This window comes from Sarcophilus harrisii, chromosome 4, assembly GCF_902635505.1.
Source record: "Sarcophilus harrisii chromosome 4, mSarHar1.11, whole genome shotgun sequence".
Classification (NCBI taxonomy): Eukaryota; Metazoa; Chordata; class Mammalia; order Dasyuromorphia; family Dasyuridae; genus Sarcophilus; species Sarcophilus harrisii.
In genome coordinates, this window is record NC_045429.1 from 420132928 (window position 1) to 420148755 (window position 15828).

At 38.5% G+C, this 15828-nt stretch overlaps 1 protein-coding gene across 1 annotated transcript in view; it reads left to right on the top strand.

Moving 5' to 3' along the window:
* Window positions 1-1872: 1872 nt before the first annotated feature.
* Window positions 1873-15828, top strand: part of TTF2 (transcription termination factor 2) — a 48923-nt gene continuing 34967 nt past the window's right edge. The window contains exons 1-4 of the mRNA XM_031967371.1: window positions 1873-1989; window positions 2084-2186; window positions 4077-4163; window positions 13240-13306. Of these exons, the coding sequence (XP_031823231.1) occupies window positions 1962-1989; window positions 2084-2186; window positions 4077-4163; window positions 13240-13306 (285 nt within the window). The 5' untranslated portion in view covers window positions 1873-1961. The remainder of the gene's footprint in view (window positions 1990-2083; window positions 2187-4076; window positions 4164-13239; window positions 13307-15828) is intronic.

The window sequence follows — 15828 nt, forward strand, 5'->3', positions numbered from 1 at the left end:
GGACCCGCCTTTAGCAGCAAGGTGGCGCAGTGGCTAAAGCCCTGGTCCTGTCATATAGATACAAAAGTAGCACGGGCCCGCCTTGGCAGCAAGGTGGCGCAGTGGCTAAAGCCTTGCCCCTGTCATATAGATACAAAAGTAGCACAGGCCCGCCTGGCAGCAAGGTGCGCAGTGGCTAAAGCCCTGGTCCTGTCATATAGATACAAAAGTAGCACGGACCCGCCTTGGCAGCAAGGTGGCGCAGTGGCTAAAGCCCTGGTCCTGTCATATAGATACAAAAGTAGCACGGGCCCGCCTTGGCAGCAAGGTGGCGCAGTGGCTAAAGCCCTGGTCCTGTCATATAGATACAAAAGTAGCACGGGCCCGCCTTGGCAGCAAGGTGGCGCAGTGGCTAAAGCCCTGGTCCTGTCATATAGATACAAAAGTAGCACGGACCCGCCTTGGCAGCAAGGTGGCGCAGTGGCTAAAGCCCTGCTCCTGTCATATAGACACAAAAGTAGCACGGACCCGCCTTTAGCAGCAAGGTGGCGCAGTGGCTAAAGCCCTGGTCCTGTCATATAGATACAAAAGTAGCACGGGCCCGCCTTGGCAGCAAGGTGGCGCAGTGGCTAAAGCCTTGCTCCTGTCATATAGATACAAAAGTAGCACAGGCCCGCCTTGGCAGCAAGGTGGCGCAGTGGCTAAAGCCCTGCTCCTGTCATATAGATACAAAAGTAGCACGGACCACCTCGGCAGCAAGGTGGCGCAGTGGTTAAAGCCCTGGTCCTGAAGTGAGGAAGGTTCATCTTCTAGAGTTCAAACCCAACCTCAGACAATTACCAGCCGTGTGACTCCAGGCAAGTCACTCACCCCTCACTCACCCTGTTGGCTTCCGGCCGTTCTTCTATAAAAATGAGCTGGAGAAAGAAATGGCGAAAGGACTCCAGGATCTATGCCAGGAAAACCCCCAATGGAGTCAAGAAGAGAGTCCCACTAGTTTGAATAGCAAGAGACCCTTAGCAGTTACATTCTACGGGGGGAATGTTTGTTCACAGAGAAATAGATGATAGGGATATACGCAGTGATAGGACCGGGGACAGGCGAGAGATCAGACAAGCCCCTAGTGAAGCTTGAGGATCAGATTTTTGGAGTTGGTTTTGAAAGGGAGGGTGGGGAAGCAGTTGTGCACATGGGAGGCGCCCTGAAAAAGCCGGAGATAGGAGATGAAAGGATCTACTTGTTGTGGGGAGAGGAGGTCAGCTTGGCTGAAGCCTGGACTGTGTGAAAAGAAATAATCAGTCTGAGGGGCAGCTAGGTGGCTCCGTGGATAGAGAACCAGCCCTGAAATCAGGAGGACCTGAGTTTAAATCTGGACTCAGACACTTTCTAGCTGTGTGACCCTGAGCAAAGTCAATTAACCCCACTTGCCTCAGCCAAAAAAAAAAAAAAAAAAAAAAATCAGTCTGTTACAATTATTGAATTATTTTTGTTGTTGATATCACCACCACCATCATCATCATCACTAAAACACTAGACGAGATTCTCCTAATTTTACTGCAGACGCGGGAAAATTCTCGTGCATCTGCTCCAGGGACTAGCCGCCACCAAGCTACACTCACAGTTTTCCCGTTGCACGAGACTTTTCCCGGGCATCCACCGCTCTTGAATCTGGACTGTAGGACCAGCGAGCCTTGCTACTATTGGCCCCTGCCCACATCGGTCTTTTCCTCCGCCAATAGGCTCCAGGGACGATTATTTTGTCTTGACCAATCAAAAATTTTATTTTTTTAAATTCCCGACGCGTTAAGGCCTCCGGCGATCTTGATTGGGTGTCGTGAGCTCCGCCTCCAATATGATTGGCTGCGTCTCAGGGAGGACGGACTGATGGCGGAAGACGCCGAGCTGCGCCGAGAAAGTGACTGCCGGCAGAGAGAGAAGGCGGGGCTTCGCAGGAGAAGGAGAGAAGTCGTTCGGACGCACCTATGGAGCCGGTTCGGTGTCGGGATCACGGTGAGGGCGTAGGGGCAGGACTCGGGTGGGCGGGTGCGTGCCCGGAGGGAGGGGCCGGTATTGGCGTGTCCTCACTGTCGCCTCCTTTCTTCAGGGACCCTTTGCTTTCTGAAAACCGGAGTCCGCGAGGGCCCCAATAAAGGCAAGAGCTTCTTCGTGTGCCGGGCGGAGTCCTGTGGCTTCGTGCAGCCCGTCGAGTAGGTCTGGGGGATGTGTGTGTGGGGGAGGGGAGGGGGGCAGCGCATCCCGCGGCCGGAAGTCGGAGCCCGTCGGTGCTTGCCACCCCAAGGCCGTCTAACACACGTTTGCTGCCCGTCAGCTCCCAAGCCGGGAACGTCTCGGTTCCGGTCTCGTCCCAGATAGATGCGCGGCTGCGTTACCCTGAGGAAATCGCCTCACCTGCTCTCATCTGTGGCAGGCCTGGGAGTTCCATGTGCCCATCAACTCTCAAGGCCCGCCCCTTTCCCCGCCCACATGCACGTTTCTGCTTAGTCCGAAGTGGCTTATACTTCTAAATGAAAACAATCCAGCTTAGACGGAGACTTGTTGGATGCTGAGAGTCATTAAAGGTTAAGGAACCTGTTCTCAAAGAGCTTAGCAATGATGTACGTGCGGAAGGAGAGCAGGGACCTGTCTTGTGTCAGAGAGCCTGGCGCAAAGCTCCCGTAACTGAATGCTGCAGAATGATGATTTGTTTTTTTTTTTTTTTGGTTTTTTTATTTATTTAATAGCCTTTTATTTACAGGTTACATGCATGGGTAACTTTACAGCATTAACAATTGCCAAACCTCTTGTTCCAATTTTTCACCTCTTACCCCCCCACCCCCTCCCCTAGATGGCAGGATGACCAGTAGATGTTAAATATATTAAAATATAACTTAGATACACAATAAGTATACATGACCAAACCGTTATTTTGCTGTACAAAAAGAATCAGGCTCTGAAATATTGTACAATTAGCTTGTGAAGGAAATCAAAGATGCAGGTGTGCATAAATATAGGGATTGGGAATTCAATGTAATGGTTTTTAGTCATCACCCAGAGTTCTTTCTCTGGGCGTAGCTGGTTCAGTTCATTACTGCTCCATTGGAAATGATTTGGTTGATCTCGTTGCTGAGGATGGCCTGGTCCATCAGAACTGGCCATCATATAGTATTGTTGTTGAAGTATATAATGATCTCCTGGTCCTGCTCAGAATGATGATTTGTTACCAGTAAATGTTTGGTTGGTACGCCTATTTCATACTTGCGATCATGTCAGAATTTCTCAGGTGAAAAGGGATCGCTGGTGAAGATAAGTTTAAGAAACCTTTGTAGTGAAGCAAAAATGGATCCATTACAGGTAGTGAATGTTTCAAGAACTTAGGGTTTTGAGGTGAACTAAGTGGAACAGATACTTCATTAAAGCTTATCTTTATGCCGGGACCACTGAGACATGTGGAATTTTTTGTCCTTATATTATTAACTCACCCCCAGATGTTAGCCTTATTGTGTCTACAGATTTACTTTTCTAAGCAGCGAAGCTCCCTTTGGATATTTTTGATAGAATCTTTTAAAAATATATTATATGATTTTAAAATGTGGGGAGTAAGAGGTGAAAAATTGGAACAAGAGGTTTGGCAATTGTTAATGCTGTAAAGTTACCCATGCATATATAACCTGTAAATAAAAGGCTATTAAAAAAAATAAAAATAAAAAAATATATTATATGATACATCACCACCTTCTTAAACAGTGTTTAGAAAATAGAATTTGAAATTTATTGTTAACTCTAGGTTGTTATGAACACCAATTACTTTGCTGCTTAGAAAAACAAATTTCAAAAAAAGAAAGAAAGAAAAATAAATTTCAGTTTCTGACAAACTTACAAAATTCCTCAGTGGCGCATATAGCATATTGGTTTACAAAACAGCATTGCTTTTAGAGACCTGATCTCATTAATGAGTTTTATATTTCTCTTATATTTAAGATTTTTTTTTCTTAAGAAAATTTAAAATAATTAAGAAAATTGTTAGGATTTGACTTTAGTATATTGACTAATTCCTAGCATCCTGAAATGAGAAGAAAATATTCTTTTTCTGTTTTCAGTATACCTGTTTCTCATTGTTTATTACATGAAGATTATGTGGTAGAGCTTCAGGGGTTGCTTAAGCCTCAGGACAAGAAGGAATACAGGTATGTCCAAAGAATATGTGCATGTGTCTATTGTATATATATTTATGTGGCTACATATATATCTATATATGTATATGCTTACATATGTATACATACACATTTAAAAATATGTTTTCTCAGTCTTCCTATACTTTTGTACTTTTTGAGTAATTATTCTTTGTTAATTGTTGCATATCTTTTCCTCCTGACAAGTTGATTATAACTGACTTGTCAGTCTCAAATATTAATGTGGTTAATCATAGGGCCAGCAGATACCCACTCCCAGCCTTATTAGTGATCTTAAGATTTCTGGAAAATGAAAGATATGTCATAGGAAAAATTTGAGAAGTATTAGGACAGTGATATTAAATTTAAATGGAAATATCTGACAATATGTTTACTTAAAAACCACACCTTGATACTTTTTTTATTCATTTTGTTTAATATTTCCTAGTTTCTTAGTTACATTTTAATCTGGTTCAAGCTACATTTGTGATTTTTCACATCTTTGCTTTAGGACATTCAGTATTTAAGACTGAAAAAAAATGGAGAAAATATATCTAGTTGATATGGAACAACAAGCTTGTTGATGATGGTATTGATCATTAATACCATGCTTCCTTCTCTGCTGTGAATAATAAGGGAAAAGGTGGTAATACCTCAAAATCTTCATCTGTAAAATAAAAGAGTTGTTCTAGATAGTTTCAGAAGTTCTTCAAATATTCTTCTAAGAAATTAGGTTTCATATTCAACCAGGGCTTCAATGAACTGATGGAGAACCCCTGCTTTAGGATGTCATTTTAAAAGATAGGTTAATTTGTATTTTGACCTGATGTTTGAAATTGCTTGGGGTAATCCAGGGAGCCATATATAGTTAAAAAAAAAAAAAAAAAAAAAAAAAAAAAAAAGATAATAATTGTTATTCTTTCCTTAAAGATAGCATCTTCCTTCTGTTTCTGCTTAAGATCCATCTTAAAGGTTGGACAGTTTAGTACTGTATTCCTAACTCTAAAAGGGCATACATTCTTCTTCGTAGTTAAATATAGTGCAAGGTAGGCAAAGGAGAGAGTTAGACAAAATGCTCTAAGGAAATCTGAAAAATGCTTTAAGGTGGGAACATCAGAGAGAATGGCATTTAAGGTCAGTCTTTCAGGAAGATAAGGATACTTAAAGTCCAAGATGATGAGGGGGTGTTTTCTAGGGTGTGTGTGTGTGTGTGTATTTATGAAGTCAATAAATGATGTGCTAAAATGAGAAAACAGCTAGTTGTTTGAATTTGACTGGAACATTCTTGAAAGGAAAGTAATGCAAAATGAACCTGGAAAAATAGGGTGTTGAATGACAGGTTAAAAGAGTTTGGATTTTCACTTTTGTCGGTAATAATGAATAGCTATTAAAGATTTTTTTTTCACATTTGGGAAATATTAATTATACAGGATGGATTGATTTTAGGGGAAAGAATGGAAGCAAGAGACAATTTGAAGGCAGTTGCAATAATATAGGAATGTGGTGGTAAGGGTCTGGATTAGCCTGAAAGCAGTGAGGATGGAGAGAAAGAAATGAGTGTTTCTGGTATTTTAAAGGAAGATGTAATGACTTAGTGCTTTGTAAGAGACTGAATTTATTCAGGGCCATAAAGTCAGCAAATCACTGAATATAATAAAATACTGTAATGTTTAATGTGTGTATTCAAAAAATTTTTTAAGAGTTCCTGTGATAAGTATGTCAGAAAAAAAGTTAGTTTTACTTTTTCCAAAAGTGATAGATGTTAGTTTTCTTCCAAAGAGCATGAAAAAATTGGTATTCTTTAGTCAGTGCCATCATATTAATTGTCCAACATATTCATAGTTGCAAAAGACAAGGTTAAAGTGACAGTTTTTTATTTCTCAAGAATATGGTTACTGAATAGTTTTCAATTGCTTTAAGGTATATTTCTTGAATTTTAGCACTAGGTGGTACTGCTAGCTAGCTTCTGATGAGTCCCTTAGCAGACCAGTTACTTCTCAGGAATAACTTTTGAATGCTTGCATTAAGTATGCCACCAAAACCTCACAAGAAAACTGAAATTAGAAACTTAACTAATTTTTTAGTGCTAAAATTTTAAAAAGTGATATCTTTTGTTTTTATATTATATTCATTGCTCCCTTTCCCCACACTGAGTAAACCATTCCTTATAACAAAGAACAAAAAAGCAGGATCTTCTGACTCCAAATTGGTGAGAAGGATATTTTTTTTAGGTCACTTATTACTGGGAGTGAGAACTTTTTTTTCTACTCTTTTTTAAATTAATATTTTATTTTTGCCCCTACTTACATGTTAAAAACAATTTTAGCATTGTGTTCCAAATTCTATCCCTTTCTTCCTCCCAAGTTTTCTTCTTTCCTTCTAATTTTTGGTTTTGTTTGGGATAAAACTTTTAAATTTTATATAGTTAAAACTATCCATTTCATAAAGGAGTGAGAAAATTTAAATATTATTTAAAATAGTTTGATTTCAGAACATTAGGAGGCAACCATGCACTTTAATATAAAAACGCTATGCTAAACAATTTAGATATTTTTAAGAACACCACTGAAGGGTTTTGAGAAGAGTTTTTCTGTTGTCCTAGACTTTCAGATACTTTCTCTTTGCTTGATTTTTGTGACTCTTCTGCCTTCTTACATTTTAGTAGGTACTTATAAGTGCTTGTTGACTGACTAGTTGTATTTCTCTGTTCTTGGTCAGCTTCCTTTGAGGCATCTTAATTCATCCTGTTTTGGTGTCTTCCCAAAGCTTTTCACTCTCTACATTCTTACCAGCTTCCATGGCTTCAATTATCATTTCTATACGGATGATTTCCAAATCTATATCGCTAGGTTTCATTTCTGTCCTGAACTCCAATAGTACCACCTCATCAGCTACCTGCTGAACATTTCCACCAGAATGTCCTATGGGTATCTCAAACTCAGTAGGTACAAAATGGAGCTTATTATCTTCTTCCAGATTTCCTGTTTCTCACATGAGAGCATGACCAGCCCTTCAATCATCTAGGTTGGCAATATTGGAATAATATTTGGCTTTTCACTTTTCTTTACCCCTATGCCCAATAAGTTGCCAAGTCTTATTGGATCTACCTCCACTGTATTTCTCACATCTACTTCTCTGTTTTCACAAGATCTCTACCCTGGTTTAGATGGACTCCCATGGACTCCCACTGGCCCTTACCTTTGCAGAAGGATTTTCTATCACTCTCCTTCATCCCATCTATGTTCCAGCCGATTGAACCTGGTATCATTTCTTCCTCTTACCCACTATTTCTGTGATGTTTCTTCTCTTTCTCTCTGCTCTTTTAGAATATTTATTTTATTTCAAGGATGAATGAAAGGACCATCTCTAAAAGGCATGTGATAGAGTGGGAAGAGTGCTAGACTTGGAGTCCAATAGACATTCTGGTGTTTACTTAGCCGTGTGATCTGAAGCAAGTCCCTGAGTCTCTCAGTGCCCCAGTTTCCTCACCTATAAAATGAGTGGGTTGCAATGTGACCTCTAGGTGAGCTCTTGGCTCTAAAACTGTGATCAAGGGGATCATTCTAGTACTGCTACAATTAGTTGACATATGGCACTTACTGTGTGCTGCATAAGAGCTTAACAATGATGATTTCATTTTATCCTCACAACCCTGGGGGGTAGGTACTGTTATTGTCCAACTTTTCAGATGAGGAAACTGAGTCAGGTAGAGGGTAATTAACTTGCTCAGGATCACACAGTAATTGACTAGTCACTTACTAAGTGGTTGGATTTGAACTCAGTTTTCTTGACTTGAGGCGTGACACTCTATCTACCGAGCCATTTAGTTGCCTTTATTTGATCTCCTGGCTGTTATTGCTCTCTTCTTTATCTGTATTTACATGTTGATACTCATGATAAATAATGAGATTGTAAGATAATAAATAAGGAGATGAGCAGCTCTTGATGAATTCAAATCACTTATTCAGGTGAACTATGTCCTCAGGTTCTAAAAAGAATTAGTGAGTATGGTTTCTGAGCCAGTGTCAGTGACATTTAGAAGATTGTAGAAAACAGGAGAGATACTACAGCCCTAGAAAAGAGTGGATATTGTCCTGTTTTTCAAAAACGGGGGGAAAATCCAGTGCAAACAGTAGGACAGTAAACTTGACCTCCATTTTTTGGAAAATTCTAAGGTCATTAAAGAGACGATTAAGAACATCAGCATAGATTATGCTAGACTGGCTTCATTTCCTTTCTTTTAACAGGCTTACAAAATTAATATATATGGGGAATTCAAGAGTTATAATTTAATTAGATTTTAACAAAGGATTTGATTAAGTATCTTTTGTTGTTTTTATGGAAAAGATGGAGAGATGTGGGCTGGGTAAAATACAATTAGATGGATTTAGAGTTGGTTCAATCACTGGACTCAAAGAATAATCTTTAACAATAATTTTTAATGTCTTCTGGGTAGGAAGGCGGTCTCCAGTAGAGTGCTTTAAGGATTATATTTTACCCTCTGCTGTTTTTACATTATTATCAGTGTCTTGTATAAATGGCTTTCTTATCAGATATGGAGTTAAGACACAACTGGGAGAGATTATCTAATACACTAATTGACAGTCAGGATACAAACAGATCTTTAAAAGCTAGGATATTGTGTTGAATCTAACATGATGAAATTTAATATAGAGATAATGTATAGAGTTTATGCTTGGGTTAAGAAAATCAACTTCTCAAATACAAAATGGGAGAAGAATGGTTAGATTGCAGCAGTGCTTTCCTTATAGCATATGCTTCATAAGTGCTTTTTCATTCAGTGATTCAATAATATACTGCAGAAGGAAAGCTGTTAGGATGTTGGGTATTGTTAAAAGAAGCATTATTTCCAAGAATAAAAAGGCAAGAGTCTAGTTGTGTTTTGTCCCTTTTAGATCATTTTTAAGAACTATTGTATGTATACTGTTGGGGCATCACATGTTAAGAAGGATATTTGATAAGCTATAGATTAGAGGTATCAGACTTGAGGCTGCTGCAGGAATTAGATTAAAATGTAATTGAGGAATGTTGTACCAAAATGAATAAAAATGCAATCTAGCATAGATAATGTTAATTTGAAGTTTTCTAAGGCAGGAATCTGATTCCATTTCATTTTGACACTACTGTTGTAAAGAATCAAGAAGAGGACACCTTGAATGGTAAAAAGCCTTGAAGGAGTGTTGGGTGCATTAGCCCAGGAGAAAACAAGATTTGGGAAAAGTGATAGCTGGCTCTATGTATTTGGAGGGCCGTCTCATGAGAAAAAGATCACCCTTGTCCTAGGCACTTGAGAGCAGAACAAGGAACAATGAAGAGCTAAATTTAGATATAATTTTAGGGAGAACTTTCTGATAAATATAACCACAAGTAGAATACGATGACTTGAGAGGCACCTTTCCTCCTTCCTCCATTATTGAGTTCTTTTTAGCAAAAATTGATGCTGTGTATATAATGCAGGACTCTTTTGAATTTGGATCAGATTCATTGACCCCTGAGGTCCTTTCCAATTCTCAAGTTGTGATTCTTTGTTTCCTTGAGAGATGTAACAAAAGTGATAACTTTCTCCAGCCATCTGATTATTAGTGTCAAATGAAGCATTAAACAGGGTTTTATATGCTCATTAAAGATATTTTTCATTATCATAGAGTACATCCACTACAGAATCCAAATGGAAGATTTCCCTATAAATAGTGATGTTCTAGATGTCTCTATTGTAGAATAGCATTGTTCTGATGCAATCAGTAACCCAGCTGTTATGAAACCTAATTGATTCCAAAATCGGTCAAAGAATTTAGTCCAACTATGTACTTAGGAAAACCAAATAGATGAATTATATGGAATGGCCAGACTGTGATAGTCAAATACATGGATAGCCCATAGAGCTGATCCTTTAGTAGGTATGTATATAATATATGTGGATATGTGTGTATCCTGAACAGATTATGGAGGAAGAATGAACTGGTATCAGAATTGAATAGAAAGGTTTGTATTTGGAATGTTACACAGTTCTTTTAATGACCTGAAGCTTTTCAATCGAAGCCAAGGACTATTTTTTAATAGAAATTTTCTGGTTTATAGTGTGTGACTGTAAATCATGGAAACAATTCTCTGAAGAATCAAAGTTGTAACTCATTCAGAAGAAAATAAAGTTATGGTGAAGATAAATAATAAAGTAGCGTATTACTAGTAAGACTGGCCACTTGAAGTGGTGTCAAAGGGACAAAACAGTTATATGACCAAGATGGGTTGGTTGTATAGTAAGAATGAAGAAGAACATGGGAACAGTTTGCATTACTGCCCAGTTACCCATGTAATGTTAAGAGACAAGATAATGACAAGAAATGCATGGGATAAGGAGATATTAGAATCTCTACCATTGAAGGAATCATTCATACTAGTTGAGATAAATTAGCTTATCAATATTCATTTAAAAAGTGCCTTCCATATGACAGGGTTTATGCTAGGCACTAGGGTTACAAAGACACAAATGAGATAGTTCCTTCCCTTAAGGAGTTTAAGTTTTGTTACTGTTCATAAATAAATGTATATATAATATATACAAAATCAATAATGGTATGGGTGGTATGGAGAGCATAGGGAACATGCAAGAAAGGCTTGATGCACATGGTAGTTGTGGAGTCTTGAAGGATTATAGAAATTCTCGTAGACAGAGGGGAAGAGGGAAGCCTATTTCAGGCCAGTGTAAATAAAGGTGTGGATGTGGAGATGGAGGATTATTTGTGAGGAACTGCAAGCAGGCAAGTCTGGCTACACCACTGAGTGCAGGAAAGGTAGCCTATATAATACCCCTGGAAACATAGATTGTAGCTAGGTTATAAAGGACTTTAAGTGCCAAATATTTTGTCCTAGAGATGACATTTAGAGCAGAGGAATGATGTGTTTAGATCTGCATTTTCAGAAAACTTGCTTTGGTCGTTGTATAAAGGAGTTGAAAGGGTCAGAGATTGAGGTAGAGACTTGTGAGGAGATAGATATGATGGACAAGATTTGGCAGTCAGCTCTGTGGGGTGAGAAACACTAAAAACTCCAGGAAAAATAAGTTTCAGAACTGGGAAACTGGAAGAAAGAGAACAACTCAGAAGAGAGGCCTTGGTAAGTGAGGATAAGGAGTTCCTTGAGGGCATGTTGGGCTGAGAGAAGTGTGAGATTTGTAGCTCAAAATCTCGTCAGTAGTGCAGGCCATGAGCTCTGCAGAGATACCAGAGCTGAGTCTTCTGCACAAAGACAATGATTAAACACCAAGACTGGTGACACCTCCAAGTGAGAGAGGAAAGAGACAAAAGAGAAGAGGGCCAAGGTGCCCAGCTAACGGGGGATAAGGAAAGTGGACAGCAGAAGAGACAAAAGTCAAACAGGTAGGAGGAGACCCTAGAGACGCAGTGATACAAAAACCGGAGAAGGGAACGCAGAGGCAGCAGAGAAGGCTCTATCATTGCCTTTTTTTTTTTTTTTTTTTTTTTTCCAGAGAGATTACAGAGTATTCTGGTTGAGAAAAGGCTATCTGATTGACTACTAAGAGATAGTAAATACCTTTAGGGAGAATGGTTTCATCTGAATATGGAGAGCAGAAGCCAGATTTTGTAAAAGATTGAGGAGTAAATGAAAGAAGAGGCAACAGCAGCATTGTGTCAGTAGCTTTTCCTAGAAGTTTGGCCTTAAAAAGAGAAGTAGGATGATAGCTCGACATATCTAGTGAAAGCTTTTCAAAGTTGGGGAAGATTGGGTGTGTTTACAGGCAACGTGAAAGTTATCTATAGTTAGGGAGAAAGAAAATGTATGAAGGAAAATGGATGATTTAGGGGCAATCTATTGGAGAAAATGAGAGAATGGAATCTAGAGTAAGGGAATGGCTACCTCTTTATCAGAGACTGGATTAAAGTATTTGATTATAGAAAATAATGTCAAGGAGCTATGAAAGGCAAGAGAGGCATCACTGGAGTAGATCCCATTTATTTATTTATTTAAGTGAAGTATTGAACTAAGGTCCTTAACTTAATGGGAGATGAAAAAGCATGAGGGATTTTTTTTGGAGGAATAAAAAGATCACCTTGTTTCAAAGAGAATCCAGAAGAGATTGATTAAGTTTGTAGTGGAACCAGCCAACATTGCTGTAACATGGCATCATCTACTCTCTTTCAGCTTGTAAAGAGGTGCAATAGAGGAAGTACATGATGGGAGTAAACAATCCAAGATTAGGGGGTTGACAGGAAACTTGGTCCCTGAGTGACAGAATAAAAGGTCAAGAGATTTGAGAGTAGAAGAAAGACATAGATTTAAAGTACAGAATTGACAGAGGAGAATGAAGTCAGAATTAGTGTTGGCCTGGGAAAAGTACTAAAGGTGCTAGTGAGAATGAAAAATAGTCTTAGAAAAGCTAGAAACACAGAGAGAGAAAGAAAGAAGGTCCAGGAAATCACACTCTCTGAAGTCCCTATATAAGGTTAGCAGGAAGTGTAACAAGCAGAGCTGGCATGAAACAGCCTCGAGTTCTTCACTATTTTTTGGAATTCTTTATTTCACTCGCATTTTTTTTTAATTCAATGATAATTTTCTATAGCTTTTGATTGACTTATTTTGCATAAAGCAGTTATAATCAAGACAAAAATGATTTAACTCTAGGACACTTTTTGCTGAATGCAAATAATTTGACTCCCTTGATGTTGAATATATTAAATAAAAGCTCTTATCAGCTGTAATTCAAGCTGCCTTTCAAGTAAGACAAAAATGTATCAATTTTGAGGAAAGCTTAAATCAATGCTCAGTTAAGTTTGAAGGGAGCAAAAGAAGTGTCTATATCCTTTGGTTATTGCAGCAGCATTATCTTTATTATTTTTTTCCCTTTCATTTTCAAATGCCCCAAGTACTGTATTATCCAGCATATATACTATGTATTATGGAGTACAAACAAGATATTTGCCTTAACAAAGCTTTTGGGCTTGGCTATTTAAAACACACACACACACACACACACACACACACACACACACACACAACTTAGAATGTATAATTGGGCTTTCATAACTCTTTTTTGTGTTTTATGTTCTGTCAGATTGTTCTATAGATGCAGCCAAAGTAAAGCAGAGAAGAAACATTGGTGTGGAAACATCCCCTGGAAGGTACAAATGGTTCATCTTGATTTAAACCAATAACTTCTTTGTTAAACCTTATATCTATTTAACCAACTAGGCCCTTACTGCTTGTGGCAATTCATTTATCCCTAAATTGATCACACTCCATGATGGCTATTCTAAATTGTTTTTCTTCTCAAGCTTCTAAATCTGTCTCCCCCCCCCCCCCCCCCCCCAAAAAAAAAAAAAAAAAAAAAACCTTCACTCAGCAGATGACTTCATTTCCTACTTTTACTGGGAATATTAAGGCTTCCTCAGCTCTTCTGCACCTCAAAACCTCACTGAGTCCTCACCCACTTTACTTTGTTCCAGTTTTATTAGATTCAATGACATTCTCTTTGCCAAATCTAACTCTTTGACTTGGGTACTTGTTCCTGTCCTATGCGTTTTCCTTTGGAAGTTTCTCTAGTGATTATTCATATTTATGTTTGTACTTAATTATTGTTTCCCTCCCTCTTTTCTCTGCTTCTTCTCTCCTATTCTCTCCCCTTCCTTCCCTATCTTCTTCTTTCTTTCTCTTATCTCCCTCTTTCTTTCCCCATCTCTATTTCCCACCTATGAAACATAGGTTTCTTTCTTCTCTAACCTAACTCTCTAAACCTAACTTCTCTAACTCCCTAACCCTTTCTTCCCCTCTTTTATCATTCTTTCTCTCCCTTTATGTCTCTTCCTCTGTCTTCCTTTCTCTCCCCTTTTTTGTCCCTTCTCTGTCCACTTTGTCACCCTAGTCATCCTTTACCCTGTTTTTTCCTTAACCCCCACTTTCTCCTTCCTTCTTCCCCCTCCTCCCTCTCATGCTCTTTCCCTCTCTCCTTTATTTCCCCTTGTCTCTTCCCCCATTAGCTGTTTATAAACTTGTTCCTGTCTTATCCCTAAAAAGAAATCCAATCCTCCCTTTCAAAAGAAAAAAAAGTCCTAAACTTTCATTTGGGCCAACTCTTCTCTCAAATTCTCATCCTAGTTTTCTTTTTCTTTTCACTGCTAAATTCCTAAGCTATTCAGATTACTCTCTTATAGGTCATCAGTGCTAAATCTAGTGCAATAGCTTTTTCCAAATCTTAGTTTAAAAAAAAAAAGTCTCTGTGACACTGTGGATCATCCTTTTTCTTATGTATACTCTCTCATCTCTTGCCAGTTGTGACACTGCCCTCTCTTAGTTCTCCTTTCTGTGTAACTTCTTAGTCTTCACTTCATCATTCACCTTCTCCTTTAGCATGGGTGTCCCCAAGCCTTTGTTTCTGGTCCCCTTGTCTTTGTTTTCAAATAATAATGATGATATCCTAATAATGATAACTAGCATTTATGTAATACTTTAGGGTTGGCAAAACACTTTACAAATATTACCTCATTTTATCCTTCCAACAATCTCAGGATTTAGGTGCTGTCATTATCCCCATTCACAGAGGAAGCACCTGAAGCAGAAAGCCACTTGCTTATGGTTATGGATATTTTTGTTCAAAGATTGTACATAGGCTACTCAGGTCTTCTGGTTTTGACCTATGATATCTTATCCCATGATGGATTGCTCTACTTTGATCACTATGTACCTACTGATATTTTTTTTTTTTTGGTGGTCTGTAGAACTGTCAAATATAATCAAAATCATATCTCATCACATCTGACATTCATTTACCAAATTAAGTTTTGCAGGGTGCTTTATGGACACTAATTATTTGAATTTAAAGATCCTGTGAGATAGTTACATGTTCACCATTTTACAGGTGAAGAAATTGAGACTCAAAGAAGTTAAGTGATTTTGCCTATGATCACACAAATACTTAATGGAAGTGAGATGGGAGATCAGGTCTGCCCAATACAAGTCCTGTTTCTGTCTACTATGTTGGGGGCAACTAGATGTTGTAGAGTCCAGGTGTCTGGAGGATAGGAGTTCAAATCCTGTCTCAGACAGTTGATACTTCTAGCTGTGTGACCTTGGGCAGTTCACATAAACCCAGTTGCTTCACAAAAGCAAAACATAAAAATAAAATAGCTCCTATGCCACATTGCAAGGTGAAAATAAATGCCTTCTTATAATCCCCATTTGATGATGTTATATGGATCTGGGAAATGTGTCCATTTCAGAGTGCTTATGCAGTGCTTGATCACTGAAATAAGAATAATACTAATTCTCTTATGTCTAGAGAGTCAGAGAAATGTGTCTTTTCCTGAGTATTGTCCCCCCAACAACTTTGAGGGCAAGAAGTTTATTTTGTCTACAGACAAGGAAATTGAAATCCCCCAAAGTTGAATGATTTACTTATGGTAAGATAGTCAGGATTTGAATCCAAGTCTCCTGATTATACATTCAGACTTTTTTGCTATAATATGCTGTTTCCTAGAGTGCATTTGAATCACTCTAGTTGCTCAAAATATTCTGCTTAGCAAAAAAGAAAAATGCGGGCACTAAACAATATTTTGATGGCAAGAGAAAGTATCTACTATTTAGCATTTTGAGGATAGCTTTTTTAGTTTTTGATTCTGCAGAACATCTTGTACAGGTTAGTCAACCT